The sequence below is a fragment of the Desmodus rotundus genome, chromosome 6 (genome assembly GCF_022682495.2).
Source record: "Desmodus rotundus isolate HL8 chromosome 6, HLdesRot8A.1, whole genome shotgun sequence".
Taxonomy (NCBI): domain Eukaryota; kingdom Metazoa; phylum Chordata; class Mammalia; order Chiroptera; family Phyllostomidae; genus Desmodus; species Desmodus rotundus.
This window is the reverse complement of record NC_071392.1, coordinates 47,729,123-47,754,046: the sequence shown is the minus strand read 5'-3', so window position 1 is coordinate 47,754,046 and position 24,924 is coordinate 47,729,123. Positions and strand designations below refer to the sequence as shown.

Here is a 24,924-nt window from a genome sequence, read left to right as displayed (position 1 = left end):
GACTAAAGAAAACAGCACCAAATTACAAAGAGAACCAACAGTATGGGAAAACAGATTTGCCAATGACACCTCAGACAAGGGCCTGATTTTCAAAATATAAAAAGAACTCACCCAACTCCACTCCAGGAAGACAAACAACCCAATTAAAAAATGGGCAAAGGACTTGAACAGACACTTCTCCAAGGAAGACATACAGAGGGCCCAGACACATATGAAAAGATGCTCAGCATCACTAACCATCAGAGAGATGCAAATTAAAACCACAATGAGATACCACCTCACACCTGTGAGAATGGCCAACATAAACAAATCCACAAACAAATGTTGGAGAGGATGCAGAGAAAAGGGAACCCTAGTACATTGTTGGTGGGAATGCAGACTGGTGAGGCCACTGTGGAAAACAATATGGAATTTCCTCAGAAAACTAAAAATAGAACTGCCTTTTGACCCAAAAATTCCACTGCTGGGATTACACCCTAAGAACCCTGAAACACCAATCCAAAAGAACCTATGCACCCCAATGTTCACAGCAGCACAATTTACAATAGCCAAGTACTGGAAGCAACCTAAGTGCCCATCAGCAAATGAGTGGATCCAAAAACTATGGTATATTTACACAATGGAATTCTACACAGCAGGGAGAAATAAGAAGCTTATACCCTTTGCAACAGCATGGATGGAACTGGAGAGCATTATGCTAAGTGAAATAAGCCAGGCAGTGAGGGACAAATACCATATGATCTCACCTTTAACTGGAACATAATCAACAGAAGAAAAAAAGCATACAAAATATAACCAGAGACTTTGAAGTTAAGAACAATCTAACAATAGCCAGAGGGGAGTGGGGAGTGGAAAGTGGGGAGAGGGGTATACAGGAACTACTACAAAGGACACATGGACAAAACCAAGGGGGAGTTTGGAGGCGGGGGAGGGAGGTGGGTTTGGCTGGGGTGGGGTGGAGGGATGGGGAGAAAATGCAGACAACTCTAATCGAATAACAATAAAAATTTTAAATAGTAAAATAATAAAATAAAATCTGATCTGAGAGTTGTGGCCATTGGTCAAGTCTTCCCATTTCTTAGGGACTTGAGAGTCTTTGTCTTCCTTGGCTTCCACTGTCCAGCCCAGCTCTCTAATGACCCTCTGTCCAGGGCCTCTTGCTCTGACAGAAACATAGACATATTTGCCCAGTGCATGAACAGCCAGCCCATAGGAGGACCACCCCTATGCTCTCCACAGTGCTCATCAAGATTGAGTCCTTGCTCCCATGATGGAGTCAACCATGCAGGGAAAGGACCGGCATCCAAGTTCTGGTTGGGACAAGTCCCTTCTTTGCCTGTAATTTAGGGATGATACCACTAACTGCTCATTCATGTTATGGTGAGGGTTAAATCCCAATGCACACTGTAAAATGTGAAGGGCCACAGGCACCCCTGAGGCTCACACGTGTACACCCCTGTGTTCCAAAGGGCAGTAAGGTTAGAAGTTTTTGGTGTTTCCTATGAGGATGAGGGTGATCTTCCTCTAGGCTTCAAAATCTGTGAAGATCATCATTGGACGTTTTACAACCACAGCCATAGCCCCTGAAGTCTAGAATCACAGGAAACACCAGCCAGGGATTCCAATCCAGAGATTTGGTGTTGTCATCACAGCTGAGCTCCCCACAGAAGGGAGGATGCGCAGAAGACAATAAAGGTCTCCTTTAGGGCCAATCTAAGGTTTTTAAAGTGTTTACTTGCCTTTTACTCTTAATAACATTTTCCTAGTTGTAATGAACATATATTTTCCACAAAAATTGAGAAAGAAAAGTATAAAAAGAAACTCAATATAGTCACCTGTAAAATCTCATTATTTTCCTTGATAGTCTTCTGTTCTTTTCTATGCAAACATACACCCTCCAAAAACTTGGGATGATGTTATAATCAAAATTATATTTTGTGTTTTTTATTCATAGGTTGAACATTTCCCCATAGTGTTAAATCTTATTTTACAACCTGGTTGGTTAATGATAGCACAGCATTCCTCTGTAGGGGGTTATTTTACTAAGTCTTGCTTGCTGGTCACTTAGGTGGTTCCTACCCATTTTTGAGAGGAAATATTTGAGCAATACCAAAGGGTGCCCTTCTCCCAGGTCCCTCCTCCAAATTGCATAAGCACCTTGGCAGCACTCAGAGGTGTGATGTTTAAATACCAAGCCCCCTCCCACTTTCCAACTCACAGACTGGGCAGCAGGGGCCTAGACTTGGCAGCTGCCTGCACACGGAGCAGCTCCATGTCTCTGAGCAGAGCCTTTCCTGCAGAGAATTCTCACATATCCATAGAACAGAGGCTCACACTGGGTGTGTTACAATAGTTTATAGACCCAAGGTGGGGTGCATTTACCACATGCACCTAAATGGGAATATCTTTTGAAATGCTCTAGAAGATAGGTCCCCAGTACTGGTTGGTCCCCAACAGTGCAAGGTCTTGGGCTACAGGGATGACAATCAGGCCCTGCTTTCCAAAAGCTTACAGTCAACTAAGGAAACATACGAAGATGATGTGGTACTCCAGAAGGGACAAACAGAATGTGATGGGAAGAAGGAAGGAAGATTCTTAGACCCATCTGGAATGTAAGAGGCACAAGTCGGGGCAGTGGGGTTAAGTTCAGTGGCTTTGGAGCTAGACTGCTGAATTTGAATCCCACTTCTACCACTTTCCAGCTGTGAGAGCTTGTACAACAAACAGTAGTAAAATAGGCTATGCCTCAGGGGGTGTAAAGTTCTAGAACAGTGCTTCGTAGGTGGCCAGCCCTCAAATATGTTAACTATTACTGTCCAGTTATAATGTCAGATCCATGAGGGAAAGGCTTCATTTTATTCACTGCTATATCCTTAGAGCCTAACACATAATAGATGCTCAATAAATATTTGTTAAATGTTAAATATTGGGGTTTTCCTCTTGCCTATTTCCCATCTGAGACCAGCATTCCCATCTTAAAGAATCTTAAGATCTTTTTTTTAAATCTTTGAAAATACAACAACAAAAATCTTGCCAAACTTTAAAAAAATCTGTTTGAATTTGGAAACGCCAGGCTTCATTATGAAATCTTCTGCTATCCTGTCTATAGTCTCAGCAAGAACGAAAGCAGCAGCAGCAGGGGATAGAAAGGGTGAAACTGTAGAACCAGGAACATGGGGAATTTCCTCTTAATTTTTATTAAAAGTTTGATTTCCTGGAATCTTGATAATTTTTTTCTTTAAGTGCCAGGCTAATATCCTTTATCCCTGAAACTATGAGCTTGTGTTAATGGGAATAGTAGTTTTATACTTAAAAAGGAGATAATATCCATTGACTAAAAATATTGTGTCCTGTGGCCATTTGCCAGCAACTCAAAAAGCTTTCTGTAAAACCTGGCATTCTTTCCCCTTTTTAAAGGCTTGTTTAATCAAAGGTACTCCTTTGATATTCATTCTTGGAAAACAGAAATTAAATAGAATGAAAAGCAACTGCAGCCCCTCTCTGCTCCAATACTGGCTAAGAAAAGTCCTGAGTAATCAGATAAATTCGGTTAACAAATGCTTGTCAGACAAGCTCTACAGTTTCCCCGCTGGGAATATTCCTTTACCACCACCCCAGGTTTCTCTATTTGCAGCCCCTTGGCAGCTGCGGTTTGCTCACTGACACAAAAGCTTCAGTGTGAAAGACGAGGAGCTGTGCTTCCTGTCCCATTCACCCTTTATGGTGCCATTGGTTTAGGGAGAAAGGAGGGTGAGAGGGAGCTGGCCCAGTTTCCTGAAATGTCAGGCTCCCTGGGGAGGGCACGCCACCTCCGGGCTGGCTCGCCCACCGCAGTTGGAGTCACAGGCAAATAATGAGTCAACCTGTGCCCGTTTGCAGCCATTAGCTGCTTTCAGGCCTGAAATGGAATCGAACAAAAAGAATCTAGCCTCCTGTCTCCTAAGAACAGAGCAGTCAACTTCCAGGGGCCAAGTCTCCAGAGGGAAGGAAGGACCCTTATTCCTCCCAAATCCTGGCAGTGCCAATGATGCTATGAGCCACTGAAAACATGCCCCCAGACCCACCAGAGGACAAACTGCACTGTGTACCACCTTCCAACAGAGCTGTCATGTTATAAATATGATACCACAATCCTATTGTATTTTTCATTGTAAGCTGAATATTTTATTAAAAGCCTCAACTCCTCTCTTTCCCTCTTTTCCCGCTCCTGTCCCAGCTCAGAGGTGAAAGGTAGATCCAGGAGTGGAAGGGAAGGGTATTTAGAAGGGAAAAAGTACTATTAAAAAAAAAACTTACTTCAAGCTTGTAACTTGGCCTATTCATGTTGTATTGTTATGAAGGTAAGTGAAATGGGTTATAGGCAAGTATTTGAATGTTTTTTAAGAGACCCACATTTATAAATGCAAAATGCTATAGATAGCAATCCTTTACTAATAAAGCTACAGAATTTATCCTCTCATTTGTCCTTTTTTTTTTTTTTTTAATAATCAACCTGTTCCTGGTTCCTGTTCTTTGATTTAGGCTTCACTAATCCTTTTTGTTTAATCCTCACCTGAAGACATTCTTTTCTGATTGCTTTTAGAGAGAGAGGAAGGGAGAGAGGAAGAGAGAGATAGCAAAACACCTATATGAGGGAGAAACATTAATTGGTTGCCTCCTGTAGGCACTCAGAACAGGGATTGAACACACAACCTAGGCATGTGCCCTGATCGGGAATCGAACCAGAAACCTTTCAGTTACAGGACAACACTCCAACTAACCAAGCCACACTAGCCAGTGCAAGGCTTCACTAATCTTAAGGGCAATGAACCCCATCTAGTTGAGAAAGTGCCTTTCCCAGTGTGAACAGTCATCAGTGATGATATATTTGGAGTGGGAGTTGTCCTTCTTGAGCATTTTAACAAGAACCTGGAGCAGAATGCATTTTGCAAAGGCTTCAGTGGTGGCTCCCAAATAAACAGGTAGGTGCCAGGGGTGTGCTGAATGAGTGGTGTGTATCTGCATGTGTGGGGGTGGGGCGTGGGAGAAGTACATGGATAACAGGAAGGGTGCTGTCACTCAGGAAAGAGAGGGGTGGACACCAAAGACAACATTTGCCAGAACACAGGAGAAGGGTATGAGCAGGAGTTGGGTCAGAGAACTCAGTTCTCACTAGAGTTACCTGACCCAGGTGAGGGCCTCACTTCCCTTCCCCATCCAGAAATAAGGAGTGCTTAGGGGATCTGAGAAGTTCCATCCATGACAATTACTTTATACTCAAGAAGATTAAAATATACCACCTGCTGCCACTTCTCAGAGCCATGAACATGATGAAGGTGGAGAGAGAATTACTTTCCCTGTTGTCCTCCTGGTAGCCCAGCTACTAGTAAGGTTATTGCTCTTTTAATTTAATCCTTTGTCTGCCCTGGTGAAGACAAAGCACATTTCACTTTATGCAAAAGTCCTTCCCTAATGGAAAGGCCAAGAGAAAGCCCCTTAATGGAGGAATTGCTGCACTAGATCACTTTGCCTCCAGCTGCGAAACTGATTAACATCCTTAGAGTCTCGGAGGAGGCTACGCAGCAGTTTCAGTGGCCATTTCCAAGTGGAGGGAGAGGAGGGAGTACTGGAGAGGGTGGGCGGGAGGGATGGGCTGCACATAGCCTCCTACAGGATTGCGGAGAAAGCCCAGGGAAGAAATGCTCGTACATATAATTATTCACATACAGACCATCCTGCCCGTCTTTATATTCTGAGTCCACCACTGGAGCTCAGCTCTGGGCATGCATCACCTGCACCCCATCACAACACAGAAGGCACACAGGGATGGTGTGCTGATGCTGGATCAAAGCCTGCACTGTCCAACACAGAAGCCACTGGCCACCTGTGACTGCTGAGCATTTTCAGTGTGGCTGGTCCGAAAGGAGATGAGCTGCGTGTGTAAATATACAATGTGTCTGAAGACTTACTGTATAAAAAGGATGCAAAATATTGCATGAATCGATTTTATGTTGATTATGTTGAGATGATAATAGTTCAGATGTATTGATTAAACTATTAAAATGAATTTCACCTGTCTCGTTTTACTTTTTAAATAGGGCTACTAGAACATTTAAAATTATACACACAGCATTCTTTCCTGGATCGCATTCCAGCTGTATTAGAGACTGCTGGTCCCAACAACATACAACCACGTGCTCTTTAAATTTTTCTAAAAATAAGGAAGCAAAATCCCAGTGGTTTCCACATTAGCCCCAATTTTACATCATCTGTGACAGTTTCACTTAATTAAGCTGGATAAGGGCTGTAGGGTTTGTCATTTTAAAGGCATTGAGGTTTCTGGAGATATCCTAGAGCTAGTTATAATTCATTTTTCCTCCTCTAGTTGCTGCCACCCGCAAAGTAACTCCTGGAACCCACCAGGTAAGATAACAGGCATGAACCAAGTGTAGTGGCTTCATGCACATGCTTTGGTGTTTATTAAAGCCTGTACTTGGTTGTTCAGTTCAGTGGTTCTGTTACAGAGCAAGGGGGGGGGGGTTCACGATAAATTATTACAGAAAGGATTCCGCCTTTCTGTCTCTGGAGGTTCCTTCCCCCCACGCCCACCTGCTAGGTTCGAAATGCCCGCCGCCAGAGGAAAGACATCTCTCAATGCCAGAGACTAGTGAAAAGGAAAGGAATTGTTTATTTAAAAGTTACACAGACTTAGAGTAATAGCTTAATGTCTTCAATAAGACACTAAAGTCTCTAGAATACCCACAGATGCACAGTCCTTCCCTCTCCCTGTGCCCAGTCCGGGGTACCGTGTCTCAGGGAAAGAAGTAGAAGTCCGTGATTCAGGCTCCCGGCACTATCAGCTGTGTGGCTGCTGCGATCTCCAGTTAATCCAAAGCCATGTGGCACCTTCTCATGGCCCACCAGCAAGAGTCCTCTTTCCCCTTTCTCTATGGCTGCAAAGTCTCTCCTGCTGCCTAAGCCGCGTGGCAAAAGAAGCACTCCAAAACCACATGGTCCTCTCTACTCTCCTTCAGAACCCCGTGGTCCTTTTCCCCACTTCAGAACCACATGGACCTCTATCTATCTACTTGCTTCAGAGCCTCGTGGTTCTCCCATTTACTTCAGAGCCGCATGGTCTCCTCCCCATTTACTTTGGAGCCGCGTGGTCTCCTCTTCCTTCAGAGCCGCATGGTCTCCTCCCCATTTACTTTGGAGCCGCGTGGTCTCTTCTACTCTGTGGCTGCCGGGCCTAGGTTTAAATCCCAGTGCCCATCTTCCTTTGCAGCCCCATTTCTGACTCCTCCTACAGTCAGTTACACCTGCCAGCATCCTTGTATTCTTCCAGCTTTACTGGGCTGCCATAGTAAGTCTGGGCAGGTGTGGCCCCATGGCATGGAGCCAATCTTCTCCAAGCTCTCCCACAGGCCCTGTAACCAGGGGGAGTTGCTTCCCAGTCCCATCTTGGGTGGAATTTGGTCCCATCCCCCTGGCTCAAAGCATGGCCACAGCTACTTAACACATCCATGAAACCAGTTAAAGGTTATAGATATGTTAAATGACTGTGCCAGGGGTTAGCTGCAAAGCTCTTGCTACCCAAAACAGCTCTGAATGGCCCTGTTCCATGTGTACCATCCCCCCTGGCTCAGGCTTGTGGGGGTGAGGACATCCTACATACATTTTTCTAATATTTCCTGGACACCCCAAGTCCTGGACCCCATTACAAATCCCTTCTTGGGGCCCTCCTCTTGGCTGCACCCTGCTTCAGTTCTCAGAGGATGGAGTGCAACAGAATCACCCAGGACATGCGTTCCAATTCACATTCTGATGCAGTGTCTAAGCATCTGCATTTTAAAGCAGCCTACAGTTTGTTCTCATACAGGGGCCTGAACACCCTCTGAGAAACATTAATAAACCAGTGTTCCCAGCGTTTCTGACCAGAAGAGTTGCCCATGGTATTTCGCAAATACACAGATTCCCGGGCCCACCCCCAACCCACAGAATCAAAAAGTCTGAGAGACTTCTAAGCCCTTTATGTGCATGAGATCACCTGGGGGCTTTAAAAGCCTGATACCTGGGCCACAGTCCAGGCCAATCACATCAGGCTTTTACAGGGTGGGACCCAGACTTCTGGCTTTTTGGGTTTTTAAGTTTCTCTGGTGGTTTCAGTTTACAGCTGAAAGGTTGAGAAGCACAGGTTTGATCAATAGCAAATTAACCCATCTCCTTTCTTTTCCTACAGAGCAAAATATGTCATTTAGTACCCCCAAGAGCCCAAAATAAAATAGCAAAGTACAAAGACCATCATCATACGTTACTTCCTAAACTCATTACCTTTTTCTAGTCTGAGAAAGTTTCCTTTTAGATTATGTTCACTGCTCCTGCAGGCTAGCTGTCAATTTTCTGTGCAGCTGTTAGTTCCAGCACAGGTGTTAAATACTTCATTAACACTTTCTGCTGCAACTGGAAGTGCTCCCTCTCAAACAACTCCTGAAGGCACTGACGAAGCCATTCAGTTCCAGGTTCCACGCCGCTGCAGCTGCTCTCAGCCCTTTTTTGATGGCAATACATTTCTTTTAAGCAAACACCTGCTGCATTTCCCTCCACCTGGGTGGCTTCCCTTCTTCTGAAAGGAAAGACCTGATTTAGGAGGTGTTTTTAAAGGGGCCATGACCTTGTTCCTTCTGCATAATTTGTAATGATACAGTAAAAATGGATGTTTAAAAATGAATATTTTTTCTTCACAGCTAAGATTCCTTCCACTTTGCCCCACTATATCTTGTGCAAACTTTATGGTAATTATCTTATTGAATTATAATTATCTGGGGTATGCGTGAGTGTCTCCTATCTAGACTGAACTTCTTGAGTTACAAAAATGTGTCTTAGTCATTTTTGTATCTAAATAGGCTAATAGAAAGCCTTGCACATAGTGGATTCTTGGTAAATGTTGAAATGAACTAAATGTGTAAGTGTATAACTTTGAGTTGCTGACCTAATCTAATACCAAAATCCCTTTTCCCTTGTCACCATCAAGCAATAGTGGCCATAGAACAGAGTTCTGGACAGTGAGAAGTAAGCAGAAGTCCTCCGATTAGGGCTTCCAGGAGGGTTTTTGTTTTACTACCAAGAAAGGAACAGACTGGCCTAGCCAGCCCTCTTCACCCTCCACCTCTTTTTTCTTCCTTCCTTCCTTCCTTCTTCCTTCCTTCCTCTCTCTCTCTCTCTCTCTCTCTCTCTCTCTCTCTCTCTCTCTCTTTCTCTCTCCCTCTCTCTCTCTCTCTTTCTTTCTTTCATCTTTTCCTTTTCTTCTTCTTCAACTTCTTCTCCTTCTTTTCCTCCTACCTGGAACTTAGAGGTAAAGGCTGGAGGTATAGCAGCCATCTTCTAAACATGAAGCGAAGACAAGGAGGACAAATCTAATGTGTTCTGGATGGAAGAGCAGAAAGATAGGAAGTGCCCAGGTTTCTGATGGCAGCAGTTATGCCCGCTCTGGACTATCTGTCTGCCTGCCTCTGGACTTCTTATTATAGGAGAAAAAAAATCCCTTATCCGCCACTGTGGTTAAGTTTTCTGTTATTTTCCAACACATTTGTAACTGATATAAACAAGTATGTTATTTATAAGTATGCATTCAAAGGACCTAGTATTGCTCTTACCACATACTACATTAAGTGTTTGCATATTCATTTACTTATTCATGCAAATAGAATCTTAAATAAATGAATGGTTTGTGTGGATCTTGAAAGACTCATTTGGTGTGACCCTATAAAAGGCATTTATCTGCTGAGATGGACTCCCCACAGTCAATGGAGGGCCCAAATTTTATAAATAATGAGAATCTAATGGCCATCTGCTGACAAAGGATCTCACATACTCTGCATACCAGGAAGAATCTCAGACTGAGCTTTCAATCACTTGCACTCTGCTCCTGCTGTTGGAGTCCACTCTTCTAAGACAGTTCCTATTCGGCTTTTAACCAATGAACTAAGACCTGGCTCATTTAGTTGGAACCTTATAGCTATATCCTCATTTGCATCTTCACTGACCAATCAGAACTGCTCCATAATGACTGATCAGAGTTCATAATGTTGACCAACTACTACTGTGCAATTCAGATTCCTGGTTTACATAAAATTGGACCAAACAAGAACCAGGTTGGAAACTATTACCTAAATAGTCTCCCCTTTTTTTTCTGGTGTTTTTTTTTTTTGACTTGTGAACAGTTGTTTTTGTTTTTTGACTGAAGGATAGCTTCAAATAACAGCATCAACATTTCCCTAAATTAAGATGTGTCCAGACTTCCAGTCAGGAAGGCAGCATAGGTAAGCATAGCTCACCTCCTCACACAACTACATGAAAATTACAACTAAAATATAGAACAACAATCACTCAGAGCCATCACAAATCAAGGTGAATGGAAGACCAACATCTATGGAATTAAAGAAACCACGTCCATCCAGACTGGTAGGAGGGGCAGAGATGCAGAGCAGGATGGTCCCACATCTAGGTGTGGTAGGTAAAAATTTGGGAGGGATATCTTGGGAGTGAGGAATCCCAGCCCCACACCACGTCCCCCAGCCCAGGGTTCCAGTACCAGGAGGATAAGTCCCCATAACTTCTGACTGCAAACACCAGTGGGGATTGAGTTGGTAGAAGAAATTTCTAGGATCCCAATCAGTTCCTCTTAAAGAACCCACACACGAACTTATTCAGATTCACTCTCTCTGAGCTCCAGCACTGGGATAGCAGCTTGAAAGGCATTGGTAGCAAATAGGGAGGAACTGAAGTATTAAGCCTCAGGGAGAGAGCTGGGGGAGAGCTTTCTCCCAGACAGAAAGATGGGGAACCCATTGTCCCTTTTTTAAGCCCTCCCTGCAGACAGCCACAGAGCCAGCAGGTGGGTGCCATAGTGGAGAGTCTATCAACCTAGCTAACACTGTTTGCCCCACTCTGGAGATCACTCGAGACTCCCTCCCACTCAACTTCTGGGCCCACCCAAGCTGTTAACTGTGACTTTTCCACATGAATGGATCATCTTGGCTCATGCTTCACAACTTCCTAAATCCTATCAAACAAGCAACAACCAGGCTCAGTAAGCCCCCAGTCCCTATACCTCTTGCTAAGTGGCCCTTGTCCTGGCACTAGCAGCAACCACCGTAGATTCACAGCTTGGATTCGCCTGGGAATCACCAACCCAGCACAAGTAGCAGCCACCATAGATTACTTTATATATCATGCAGGGTGGCCCCAGACAGAACAGGGGGTAGGAAGGTGGAGGCTGACCTTGGCCTGAACCATCCAGGAAACACCAGAGCCAGCGCACCCAGTGAACATCTACAGACCACATTGTAGCATCATCATCCTGCCTCTGCACAGCTGATGTTCCACGGAAGGTGGAGGTTGGTGGTCAGTGGTCACAGCCAGTTGTTGCAGCTGACTGGCCTGGGTAAATCCTTCCATTGACCTGCCAAAAGCAATCAAGTCTCAACTACAAGAGGAAGCAATACTCAGTCCACATGAATGGTACAGCTCAAGTGCCCAGCTTGGGTGATAGGGGAGGCTATAACACTGGACCCTACAGGACACCTACTACATTAGGCCACACTATCAAGACAGAGAGTTATAGCAGCTCTACCTGATACATAGAAACAAACACATGGAGGCTGCCAAAATGAGGAAACAAAGAAACACGGCCCAAAGGAAAAAACACATCAAACCTCCAGAAAAAGAACTAAACAAAATGGAGATAAACATTCTATCTATCAGAGGCAGAGTTCAAAACACTGTTTTTAAGGATGCTCAAGAACCTTAGTGAGAACTTCAACAGCATAAAAAGATCCAGTCATAAATAAAGGATACACTAATTGAGATAAAGAACAATTTATAGGGAAACAGCAGTAGAGTGGATGAAGCTGAGAATCAAATTAGTGATCTGGAATATAAAAAAGCAAAAAACAACCCATCAGAATAACTAGAAGAAAAATGAATAAAAAAATTGAGGATAGTGGAAGCAACCTCTGGGACAACTTCAAGTGTTCCAACATTCGCATCATAGGGGTGCCAGAAGGAGAAGAGAAAGAGCAAAAAAATGGACATCTATTTGAAAAAATAATGAAAGAAAACTTCCCTAATTTGGTGAAGGAAACAGTAGACATGCAAGTCCAGGAAGCACAGAGGGTCCCAAACAAGATGGATGCAAAGAGGCCCACTCCAAGACACACCAGAATTAAAGTGCTAAAGGTTAAAAATAAAGAGAGAATCTTAAAAGCAGCAAGAGAAAAGCAGTTAGTTACCTACAGCAGCGTATCCATAAGACTGTCAGCTGATTTCCCAAAAGCAACTTTGCAGGCTAGAAGGAATTGGCAAGAAATATTAAAAGTCATGAAAAGCAGAGACCTATAGCCAAGATTGCTCTACCCAGCAAAGCCATTTAGAATCAAGGGCAAATTAAGAGCTTCCTAGACAAGAAAAAAACTGAAGGAATTCATCATCACCAAACCAATATTATATGAAATTGTAAAGGGACTTATTTAAGAAATAGAAGGTCAAAACAATGAACAATAAAATGGCAATGAATATATACCTATCAACAACTGAATCTAAAAAAACAAAGTAAGCTAAATGAAGAACAGAGACAGAATCATGGATACGGAGAGCATTTTATGTTTGCCAGATGGGAGAGGGTTGTGGGGGAATGGGTGAAGAGGTGAAGGGATTAAGAAGTACAAATAGGTAATTACAGAATAGCCATGGGGATGTAAAGTACAGTATAAGAAATGGAGTAGCCAAAGAATTTATACGCATGACCCATGGACATGAACAATGGTGTGGGGATTGCCTGTAGGAGTGGGGAGTGCTGGGACGAAGAGGGGCAAAGGGGAAAAATTGGGACAACTATAATAGCATAATCAATAAAATATAATTTTAAAAGAAGATGTATCCAATAATCTTAAATAGCTTTGTTTCTGTAACTGTAGACCACATTATATTTGTTCTAGAGTTTATTCCTAAGGCCCATTTCCTCCTCTTAGAAAAAGTAGTCCTGTTTAAACTGCAAATCATGCAGCAACCAGCAGAAACAGCCTCCTGGTGTTACCTATTCCTTGAGTGTCATATTTCAGAGAATATGTAAGGCAGGGTTTGCAGGAGTGTTGCCTACTCCAAAGTTAGTCCACTGGCATTATTCTCTCCCACCTGGGCTGCCAGGTGCTGTGGGTGCACAAGACCACTTTGGTGGGCAGAGCTGGGAGCTGAGGCATCCTTGCCCAAGCTAAGAGGCTTCTTTGACTAAGGTTTACAAGGGCTCTGCTGACAGTTCTATCAAGGAAACTGATTAACTGAGAAGAGAGATCAGTTTTCTCAGATTGGTCTCCAGGACCCAATCTCCTGCTTTTCTCTATGGAAGCCCTCCTTTTCTTTGGAATTCCTGGGACTCATTTTTAGTTGTTTTTGTTTTTTAACTTGGCTCCAAACAGCTTTGCTTTGTCTCTAAAAATGAAGTGTTAATGCCTTTGGGGAATATATTTTATGATTATTTAAAAAATAATATAGCTGGATTTTTATCACCTTAGAATTAAAAAATACTGAGCAATTTTGATATGTCAGGCAGGCATTGTGCTAAGTGGCTTTACGTACATTCTCTAATACTTATAATACCCCTACTGAGGTAGGTGTTTTTATTTGACAGATGAAGAAACTGAAGCTCAGAGAGGTTAAGAACTTGTCCAAGATCACACAGAGCCATGAGTCCAATCGGCAGTGTCTGTCTTGAGAGGCCCATTACCCATTTCTACCTCCCCTGTGTTCTACACTTTGGCAGTGGGCACTAGATTTCTCCCATTGCCACTGACCTAGCCTGTCCTGCCAGGACCCCAGGCTTCTGAGTCAATCTGTCTCCAGTTCAACAAGCATACTTACACTGAGGGGTATATTTCGCCTTGTGTCTTCTGGATCAAAGGCCTCAACCTGGTAAGTGAATCCAGGCTTTGTTCCTTCCACTATGTAGAGGTCCAGACCTACGTCCGTGTCCACAGTGGAATAAAAAACATTGTATTATGTAAAACAAGTGAGAAATTCCAAAACCAGGGCAGCCAAAGGAAGCCAAAGGAAACCAAACATAGCCATGGAAATAAAGCATATTGGCACTGTGGGACAGACGCAGCAATAATAAAGGCCAAAAGTGAGACCATGGTCATCTTGCAGGAGTGGATTCTTTTATTGGAATTAATGAAGTATTAGGGTTGGCCAAGCTGGTACTTCTTGGCCAATCAAGTGTTCACATATTTCCTACCAAGAGAGGTGACCTAGGATACTGTTGTTTGCTAGGAGAGAGGAAGGTGATAAGGGCAGACAGTTGGAAAGTAACCATGGGCAGACACGTGCAAGGTGAGGCTGCTCCGTGTTCCAGATCCCCTTTAGTGTGTAAACTCCTCCTAAACTGAGCTAAGGTCATCCCTTGAAGTGTACTTAGCATCTCAGCAGAAATGAGTCCCTGAAGTGAGAGGCCTTATAGTGGAACACAGAGGAGATGGAATAACTGGGGAGAGAGGGCTTCAAGAGAGAGGCTCAGGAAAGGGACCAAAAACAGATTTCATCTACTTCAGAGTTCTTGGCAGTCGGTGGAGGGAGGAGCAGGCCACCAGCCCTGCCCAAGTGTCACCACATTCTCTGCTCTGGCCTCTGTCTCTCTGAGAATCTTTCTGCACAAGACATGACTGAGAGTGCTAACATTAACTCTTTTTTAAGGTGCTGTGCTGAGGACTTACCATACAGGGTGGGGCAAAAGCAGGTTTATAGTTGTAAGTATGGAAAGCAAAGAGTTTATTTTTTTTTAAGATTTTATTTAATTTTAGATGGGGAAGGAAGGAGATAGAGAGGGAGAGAAACAGTGTGTGGTTGCCTCTCATGTGCTTCTTACTGGGGACCTGGCCTGCAACCCAGGATTGTACCCTAGCTGGGAATCGAACTGGCAACCCTTTGGTTTACAGGCCGGCACTCAGTCCACTGAGCCACACCAGTGACACAGACCTTGGCCCTGCAAGATCTGCTGTTGAGGTTTCAGTATTCCAATATACATACACACGGACTACAGAGGTCCTGTGGGGGAAAAGGGACTGTGCGGCCACTCTCACAAGAGGAGAGTACTTCTGAGCGCCTCAGCCACTCCCTCAAGAGGGGAGCGCCAGGACCCTTGCCTTGATAAGCTTTTATTGTTTTTCCAGGCCCCTTACATCAAAGAAGGTCCTCCTTTACTATGCAAAGGTTTGTTTTGGGTGGTTATCTTTTGTAGACAAAGGAGAAGATGCTGAATACATCAAAGGAGGATATTTGCAATGTAAAGGCAGAAGTGGTTGAAAAGGCTAAGTTCCATACCTGGAAGGTCTAGCCCAGATTTTAGGAAGATAAAGATACTCAGTAAACATTTGCTTGCCTCAGGGAAAGGGAGTTTTAGCAAGAGCAAGTCTCATAGCAGTCTAGGTACAATGCAGGCCTGATTTCCCACCGGGGAACTTAACCATGGACAGGGGTCCTGTCCGCCAGCCTAGCTCCCTACTGGCTTTTCCGAGTGGGGGCTGAGCCACATTTCCCATGCTTGGAACAGTTCCCCACACACCAGCAAGGGCCAAAGAGTTTATTCTTGTATTATGATTTATTAGCTATTGTATTATTTTCCATACAAACAACTGTAAACCTACTTTTGCTCCATCCTGTATGTTTTCTCCTTTAATCTTCACCACAGCCCTAGAAAGTAGGTGTTGTCATTTCCTCCACTTTATAAGAAAACAGGCTCAGTTACTGGGTTTTCTCAGCTAGTAAGTAATAGAATCTAAACTCAGACCCAAGCCATCTTACATCTGAGCTTCAGCTTTTATTCACTTTATCACTGCTCATGCTTTCATTAAAAAAAAAAGTTTACTGAGTTCTCACTCCATAGTAAACACTGATCTACCCACTGGGAATACAGCAGTTCACAAAACACAAAACCCTGCTCTCATGAGCTTGAATTCTAGTGGGAAGACATAGATAATAAAATAAATTAGTAAAATGTGTGAATGTTACTGAATAATGTTATGGAGAAAAATCAGGGAAAGCAGTGTTGTGAGTTGGGTTACAATGTTAAATAGACTGCTTATGAAAGGTTCACTGACATTTGAATTAAAGAAATGAGGAAGAGCCATAGAGATATGGTGGAAGGGACAGAGGAAAGAGCAAATGCCAAGATGTCAAGGTACATTGTGCCTGGGGTATTCACAGATTGGTTAGGAGGCCAGGTGCTGGAGGAGAGGGAGAGAAGGGGAGATGTGTGGGAGACAGCATGGTAGAGGGTGAGGGTTGTATGGGCTTGACAGATTTGATGGGGCCTTACAAAGATTCTGGCTCTCCTTTTGGGTGAGATGAGGGGTTCTTGTAGCGTTTTAAGCAGAGGAATATCTTGATTTAACCGATGTTTAACAGGATCTCTCTGGCCACTGAATGGGGAATCAACTGTAGGGAGCAAGGGCGGAGCAGAGAGCCCAGTGAGCAAGCTGTTGCAGTAATTCAGGCGAGGCATGACTCGTGGCTTGCACCATGGAGGTAGTGGTGGAGAGGCTAGGGACTGTTTGGATTCTGTATAGATTTAGAAGGTAAAGACATTTCCTAATGGATTTGATGTTAGGTGTGAAAGACAGAAAGAAGTCAAGGTTGACTTCAAAGTTTTGGTCCATGCAAGAATGACGGAGTTGCCATTAATTAAAATGGGAAAGACCAGAAAAGCAACTTTAGGGTAAGGGGTCGTGAGGGTCGAGGGGTGAAGTGGGACACGAGTTTGGTTCGGAAGCACTATGACTTTGAGATGTTATATTCTGATACCAAGAAATTCTCTGACATCAGCTGAGAATTCAGTTCAATTCAAGTCCAGTTTGTCACCTGGGCTTCTGACCCACCAGTTATAGAAATCTAAGGTTCCCAAAACACCCTTATTGAGTTTGATTAGTTGTTAGAGGGGTTTACAGAACGCAGGGAAACCTTTTACCTACTAGATTACTGGTTTACTGTAAAGTAGTATAACTCAGTAGCAGCCAGATGGAAGAGATGCATAGGGCATGGATCTTCCATGCTCTCTGGGCACGCCACTCTCTCTGGATCTCCAACTGGAAGCTCTCTGAACCACTTTTGGATTTTATAGAAGCTTCAATATATGGCCACAACTAATTAAATCATTGGCCATTGGTGATTGAATTCAATTTCCACCTTCTCTCCCCTCTGCTGTGGTGGGGCTGGGTGGGAGAGTGTGTAGGAGTGGAGGGGACTGAAAGTTCCAACTCTCTAATCACAAGATTGGCTCCACTGGCCACCATTGCCACCCTTAGGTGACCTAGGGGCATTGTAGACATGTCATTAACATAACAAAACATACGTTTATCACTCTCATCACTGGAACTCCAAGGGTTTTAGGACCATTGTGTCAGGAACAGGAAGAAGACCAAATATGTATATTTCTATTACAGATGCCTATTAGATATCCAAGTGGTGATGTTATGTAAGATACTTGGATATTTGAGTGGAGTTCAGGAGAGAACCTGGACTAAAACTGTAAACTTAAAAGTTGACAGTATGGATGGCATTAAAAGCCATGAGCCTGTGGGAGATTATGCAGGGGCTACTCTGCTCCCTTCAAGTATTGTCCCTACTCTGCAGCAGACTCTGCAGGCACACACCGCTCTCAAGGGGTCAGCGTCCATGGGGAGAACAAACAACTCAGTCAGTGACCAGTAGTGCACAGTGATGAGCCTGATGGGCTTGGCCCAGCGTCCTTCAGAATGATCCACTGGAGGTCCTGACCTCCTTTTCCTGCCTAGGACTAGGAGAGGCCCAAGAGAAACCATAGGTACAAAGGGCTTTGTAAATTGTCGAGCATTATTACTGGGCATCCTGGGCTGGGGGACATTTTATTTATTCCCTGCTCATCAAGCAGCTGCTTTTTCCAGGGAAACAGCTGCTTGTTTATTTATTTTTCTATTTTTCTCTTCCCCCAGGGTCCTCCCTGATGCCACCTTCTGGACTACATTGCACACCCCTGTGTATCTTACCTTTTCCCAAGTTGCCTAGAAACTGAGGCGGCTCGTTCACATCTGTTACCTGGACAGTTAGAACCTGTAGGTCCGTGAAACCGACATCATCCTTAACATAAATCTGCAAATCAAATATCTTTGGTCCTGTTTCAAAATCTAGTTGGTCCTTCTCAGTGGTGACAACCTAAAAGTAAATGCAGAATTCTTAGTAATCATGTGAAAGAAGGTCTGCTTTGCATGCGTGCATTTTGCAAATGGATATTTATTAGGAAGAAAGCAACCCACATCCTGGAAATCAACTTTCACACGCTGTCAGAGGAGCGAGTTGTTTGCCTCTGGCCTTCCAACATAAGCCCCAAGACACCTTCACTAAAGAGACTGCTGCGTATGACGCTGCTTTTCGTAAAAAAGAAAAACATTCAGGAGACATTCTTGTTCCACTGACTGGAAATGGAAAACCCGAGAACTAAAAAACCCATCACTACTTAGGATAGACTCCTAGATGAGTCCCTTAGCAACCCTGAATTCACTTGGATTTTCTAGTGTTTAAGAATGAGATGCTGCACTTTCCTGGGATTGCTGTTAAATTATATCTTGACTCATCACTCCATTCCAGTTTTCCCAAGTCCACTTCCAATAATAAATAAGGGAAGAAGGACACGTCTGCAGAAATAATGAATGATGTTTACTAACATAAATAGTTTTTTGTGTGTAGGCCTTTCTATACATTCTCCCACTGTCAAAAAATTGTCCTGTGAACTACAAGTGTTTTGGAGTTGTGGGAGAGACAGCAAGAAACAGGGCCTGAGACACATCACCAGAATCTAGACTGTTGCCATCAGGAACCCAGTGGTCCCTGGCAGGAGGGGCCTCCTGAGGCTAACAGGAGCTCTCTGAGCTCTCAGGAGGTCTGTGAGCTCTCATATCTGTATGCACATCCCTGCCCGTGAGCTCACAAAAGGCCCCAAGTCCTTTGGGGCATCAAACACTAAATTTGATAACTGTCTTAATTAAGCAAATAGAACCTTATGGAAATTAATACAACTTGGATCAGACAGTGAGACATTCAGTATTCTGTAGTGAGGAGAGCACTTAATTCCAATGGCATTTCCACCACTGAACTTCTGTGTGATTTTGAATTGACTTTCCCCAGGTCGCCTCAAAAGCTAGGTCAGGGTACTATGGAAAATCAGAGGGAAGAAAGTTCATTATGAGCTGTGTTTAGTCAGGGAAGGCTTCATGGAAGAGGTAGTGGGTATTGGGTTTGACTTTGCAAGATCTGGATTAGTGAAGAGAGGACAGCCAGAGATGTGAATGACTGTGTGCAGTGAAGGGAGAACATAAAGAGGAAGGTTGAGAGGGAAAGCGAAGTAGTCTTGTCTCCACCCTGAGCCAGGTCAGCTTGGTATCCTCACAAGTGGAGATGACCTGTGTCTATGCTTAGTACATGATAAATAAGAAGCAGCATAGCACAGGGGTCTAAGGCACAGACTCCAGAGCCAGACTGACCGGCTTTAAAGCCCAGCCTTTCCATTATTTAACGTTTCTGTGCTCCAATTTTCCCATCTATACAATGAGGATAATAAAAGTATCTACTTTATCTGATTGTTGTGAGGATTAAGTGAGTTAGCCCACGGAACACTTAGATCACTCTCTGGTATTGAGCAAACTCTCAGGAAATGCTGTCTTTTATTATTGTTAGTCAAAACTGTTTAGTAAATGCACATCTACCAGAGCAGCCCCCTCTGTCAGGACAGTCCACTCTGTGTCCTGATTTATACCCTAACTTCCAGCTAAGCCCACAGCCTTCTCCTGAACCCCAAGCTTGGGCAATCCCTTTACTACAATGCTACCTATGGACAGCCCCTTTCCCTTGGGAACTAGCTCTAACACTCCAGAGGAAGGAACTACAACAGTCAGAAAAAGTCCGAAATGTTGTATCTTGGAACCAAAGGAATTGGGTTGCTATCAATACAGATGGGAAAGTTGTTTCCGTTGTTGTTATTGACACATTTCTTAAATGTTAGTATGACAGGCTCTCGAAAGCCATTTTGTGAAGTGTTTTATTTAATCATCACAACAACCACAGGTTGGTAGAACTTCCCCTCACTTCACACATAAGGAGACTGGAACAGGAGGGGAAGGAACGCTGAAGGCCATGCCTGGGAGTGGGGAAGTCTTGACTTCATTGCAGGCAACTGGCTGCAGTTTTGGTGAAAGACAGTAAGTTTGTTTTTAGGCGTATTAAGTGTGAAGTGTTTCTGGACAAGGCTGAGCACATGTATCAGGTCCACAGTGTTCGTGACAGTAGATGAAGACAAAGAGGAGTCAAGCCCAGAGATGGGCAAACAGAGCAGGGGTAGGTGTGGCCTCTACTTAACCTCAGAGAGCTCCAGTCTATACCTGCAGAGCCAGCTGTCATGTCTCCCTGGCTTCTCAGAGCTATCCTTGTTGGTACTCTCCAGGAGAAGACCCTCTAACCGATGATCAGCCAGCCACATGGGTTGAATGAGGCTCTGACACCTCTCTTGCTTGGGTAATGGGGAGCCAGCACAGTGTGGGGGCTATGAGCAAGGGTCCTTGGGACCAACCTGCCTGATCTCAAATCTCAAGTCTGCCACCAATGAGCTATGTGAACTTGGGCAAGTTGCTCAACCTCTCTATGCCTCAGTTTCCCCACATTTAACATGCAAATAATAATAGTACATCACTTTATAGTGTTCTTGTAGTGTTCAAGGGAATTCCAAGCATACAGTAAATACTCCATAAATGTGAGTTATCATTATCATCAGTATTATTAATCCTCCTCCCCCCATCCCACCTCCACCAGAAGTCTCAGCAGATGGCATGATTCAGAAGTCACCTTCAGGAAGGCTTAAATGACTGAGTCCCAAGGCCAACACTGACCAGACTTCTGGGCCAAAGACTCAAAAACCTCATTGTGAGACTCATTACCCTGCAGCGTGTCAAGGCTGCCCAAGTATGAGCCAGGTCCTGCCATGGAGATGGCATTGATATGTTTTGTAGGCAGCAGGATGGCTCTTGTGAGCTGTTTGTGTTGGAGAATAGGATCTCCCTGGAGGTGATGTTCGATGAGATTGGGTAGTTTCTGGGGAAAAGCAATCAATTCTTTTTTTGTCATTACTGTAGACATTCAATATTATTTTTTATTAGTTTTAGGGGTACAGCATAGTGGTTAGACATTTATATAATTTACAAAATCTCACCTGGCACCATAAATAGTTATTACAATATTAACTACACTTATTAAGTTATACTTTACATCCCAGTAACTATTTAGCAACTATCAATTTGTACTTCTTAATCCCTTCACCTTTTTTCATCTAGCCCCACTGCACCCCTCCCATCTGGCAACTATCATTTGATTCTATGAGTCAGTTTCTGTTTTGTTTGTTTTGTCCTTTAGATTCTACATATAAGTGAAATCATATGGTATTTGTCTTTCTCTGTCTGACTTATTTCACTTAACATAATGCTGTCTAGATCCATCCATATTGTCACAACAAAATCTTTTTCATGGCTAAGTAATGTTTCATTGTCTATGTATGTATCACTTAACTCTTTATCCAATCATTTATCTATGGACACTTAGGTTGCTTGCATATCTTGGCTATTGTAAATAATATTGCAATGAACATACGGGTGGATATATGTTTTCAAATCAGTGTTTTAGATTTCTTTTGGAAGTGGAATCACTAAGTCATGAGGCATTTCCATTTTTAATGTTTTTGAAGTAACTCTATACTGCTTTCCACAGTGGCTGAACCAGTCTTCATTTCTACCAACAGGGCACCAAGCTTCCCTTTCCTCTTCATCCTCGCCAGCATTTGTTGTTTTTTGACTTTTTGATAATAATCATTCTGACAGGTGAGGGGTAGTATCTCATTGTGGTTTTAATTTGCATTTCTCTGATGATTATTAATTTTGAGCAACTTTTTATATGTCTATTAGCCATCTGTATGTTGTCTGTGGAGAAGTGTCTATTCAGGCTCTCTGCCCATTTTTTAATTGGATTGTTTGGTTTTCTTGGTGTTAAGTTATAAGAGTTCTTTATAAATTTTGGATATTAACCCCTTATCAGAGCTATCATTGGCTAATATCTTCTCCCAATGGGCAGGTTGTCTTTTCATTTTGTTGATGGTTTCCTTTACTATGTAAGAACTTTTTAGTTTGATGTAGTCCCATTTGTTTATTTTTTCTTTTGTCTCTGTTGCCCAAGGAGATATATCAGAAAAAATATATATTACTAAGAGCAACATCAAAGAGTTTACTGCCCATGCTTTCTCTGGGAGTTTAATGATTTTAGGTCTTACATTTAAGTATTTAATCCATTTTCAGTTTTTTCTTGTATACAGTGTAAGAAAGTGCTCTAGTTTAATTTTTTTGCTGTATCTTTCCAATTTTCCCAACACCATTTACTGAAGAGACTGTCTTTGTCCCATTGTATTTTCTTGCTTTCTTTATCATAGATCAATCAACCACATAGGCATCGATCTATTTCTTGGTTCTCTGTTCTGTTATATCAACCTATTATACATTTTTATGTCAGTACCATTCTATTTTTAATTACTATAGCCTTGTACTACAGTTTGATAGCAAGTAGAGTGATAGCTCTTTGTTCTTTCTTAAGATTGAGTTGACTATGGGGTCTTTTGGGTTCCATATAAACTTCAAAAATATTCATTCTAGTTTTGTGAAAAATACCATTGGTATCTTGATAGAAATTCCACTGACTCTATAGAGTGCTTTGTGTATTTTCAGACATTTTAACAATCTTAATTCTTCCTATCCATGCACATGGTATATGCTTTCATTTATTTCTATCTTAATCATTTTCTTTTTAAAATGTCTTATAATTTTCCAAGTACAGGTCTTTTACCTCCTGGGTTAAATTTATTCCTAGATATTTTATTTTTCTGATGCAATTGTAAATGGGATTTTCTTTTCTTTTTAACTGAATTTATTGGGGTGACATTTGTTAATAAAACGTTACAGGTTTAAGATGTACAATTCTATAATACATCATCTGTATACTGTATTGTGTGTTCACCACCCCAAGTCAAGTCTATTTCCATCACCATTTATCCCCTCTATATCCTCTTCTACCTTCCCTACACCCCCTTTCCCTCTGGTAATCACTATACTGTTGTTTGTGTCTATGAGGGTGGTTTTTTGTTTGGGGTTTTTTTGCTTATGCCCTTCACCTTTATCACTCAGTCCCACAACTACCCCCTCTGACAGTTGTCAATCTGTCCTCCATCTATGAGTCTGTTTCTATTTTCTTTGTTAGTTTATTTGTTCATTAGATTCCACATATGAGTGAAATCCTATGGTATTTGTCTTCCTCTGACTAGCTTATTTCACTTAGCATAATGCACTCCAGGTCCATTCATGCTGTCACAAAGAGTAAGAGTTCCTTCTTTCATACAGCCAAATATTCCATTGTGGAAATATACCACAGCTTTTTTATCCACTAATTCAATGATGGACACCTGGGCTGCTTCCAAATCTTGACCATTGTAAATAATGCTGAAATAAATATAGAAGTGCATATATTCTTTCAAATTAGAGTTTGGGTTTCTTTGGATATTCCTAGAAGTCAAATTGCTGAGTCATAAGACAGTTCCATTTTTAATTTTTTGAGGTAACTCCATACTCATTGGTGTAACTCGATAGTGGCCACACCAATCTGCATTCCCACCAACAGTGCATGAAGGTTCCCTTTTCTCCACATCCTCACCAGCATATGTTTTTGTTGATTTATTGATGATAGTCATTATGGCAGGTGGAGGCAATATCTCATTGTGATTTTAATTTGCATTTCTCTGATGATTAGTGATGTTGAGCATCTTTGTTTGTTTGTTTAGAGAGAGGGGAAAGGAGGGAGAAAGAGAAAGAAATATTAATGTGAGACAGAGAAAAAAATATCAACCAGTTGTTTCCCACACACACCCCAACTGGGGCTGACCCACAACTTAGGCATGTGCCCTGACCTGGAATCAAACCAGTGACCTTTTGCCTTGCAGGACAATGCCCAACCAACCAGTTAGGGGTGTTTAGCATCCATATGTCTATCGGTCATCTGCATGTCCTCTTTGGAGAAGTGTCTATTCAGGTCTTTTACTTATTTTTTAATTGAATTGTTTGATTTTTGGTGTTGAGTTTTATAAGTTTTTTAATTAATTTTTGATGTTAACCACTTATCGTTAGTGAATATGTTCTCTCATTCAGTGGGTTGCCTTTTCATTTTGTTAAATTTTTTTTTTTTTTTTTTTTACACCAATGTGTGGCTGCCTCTCATGTGCCCCCCCACCGGGGACCTGGCCCACAGCTCAAGCATGTGCCCCAGACCAGAATTGAACCAGTGACCCTTTTGTTTGCAGTCTGGCACTTAATCCACTGAGACACACCAGCCAGGGCTCATTTTGTTGTTTTCCTTGCTGTGCAAAAAGTTTTTAGTTTAATGTAGTCCCATTTGTTTATTTATTTTTTTTGTTTCCCTTGCCCAAGGCAATATATCACAAAAATATTGCTATGAAAAATGTCTGATATTTTACTGTCTATGTTTTCTTCTAGGGTTTTTATGATTTTGAGTCTAATATGTAAGTCTTTAATCCATTTTGAGTTTATTCTTGTGTATGCTGTAAGAAGGTGGTCTCGTTTTATTTTTTGCAAGTATATGTCCAATTTTCTAAACATCATTTATTGAATAGAGCATCTTTACCTCATTATATGTTTTTACCTCCTTTTGTCAAATATTAATTGACAAATATTAAAGGTGTGAGTTTATTTCTGGGATTACTATTCTGTTCTATATGTTGTTTTTATGCCAATATCATGCTGTTTTGGCCTTGTAGTATAATTTGATATCATG

At 42.5% G+C, this 24,924-nt stretch overlaps 1 protein-coding gene across 1 annotated transcript in view; it reads right to left on the bottom strand.

Annotated features, from left to right (window-relative positions):
* Positions 1-24,924, bottom strand: part of CDHR3 (cadherin related family member 3) — an 86,126-nt gene that overhangs the window by 41,015 nt on the left and 20,187 nt on the right. Inside the window, exons 3-4 of the mRNA XM_024557366.4 lie at positions 18,048-18,213; positions 13,894-13,991 (exon numbers count right to left, since the gene is read on the bottom strand). Coding sequence (XP_024413134.2) covers positions 13,894-13,991; positions 18,048-18,213 — 264 coding nt within the window. The remainder of the gene's footprint in view (positions 1-13,893; positions 13,992-18,047; positions 18,214-24,924) is intronic.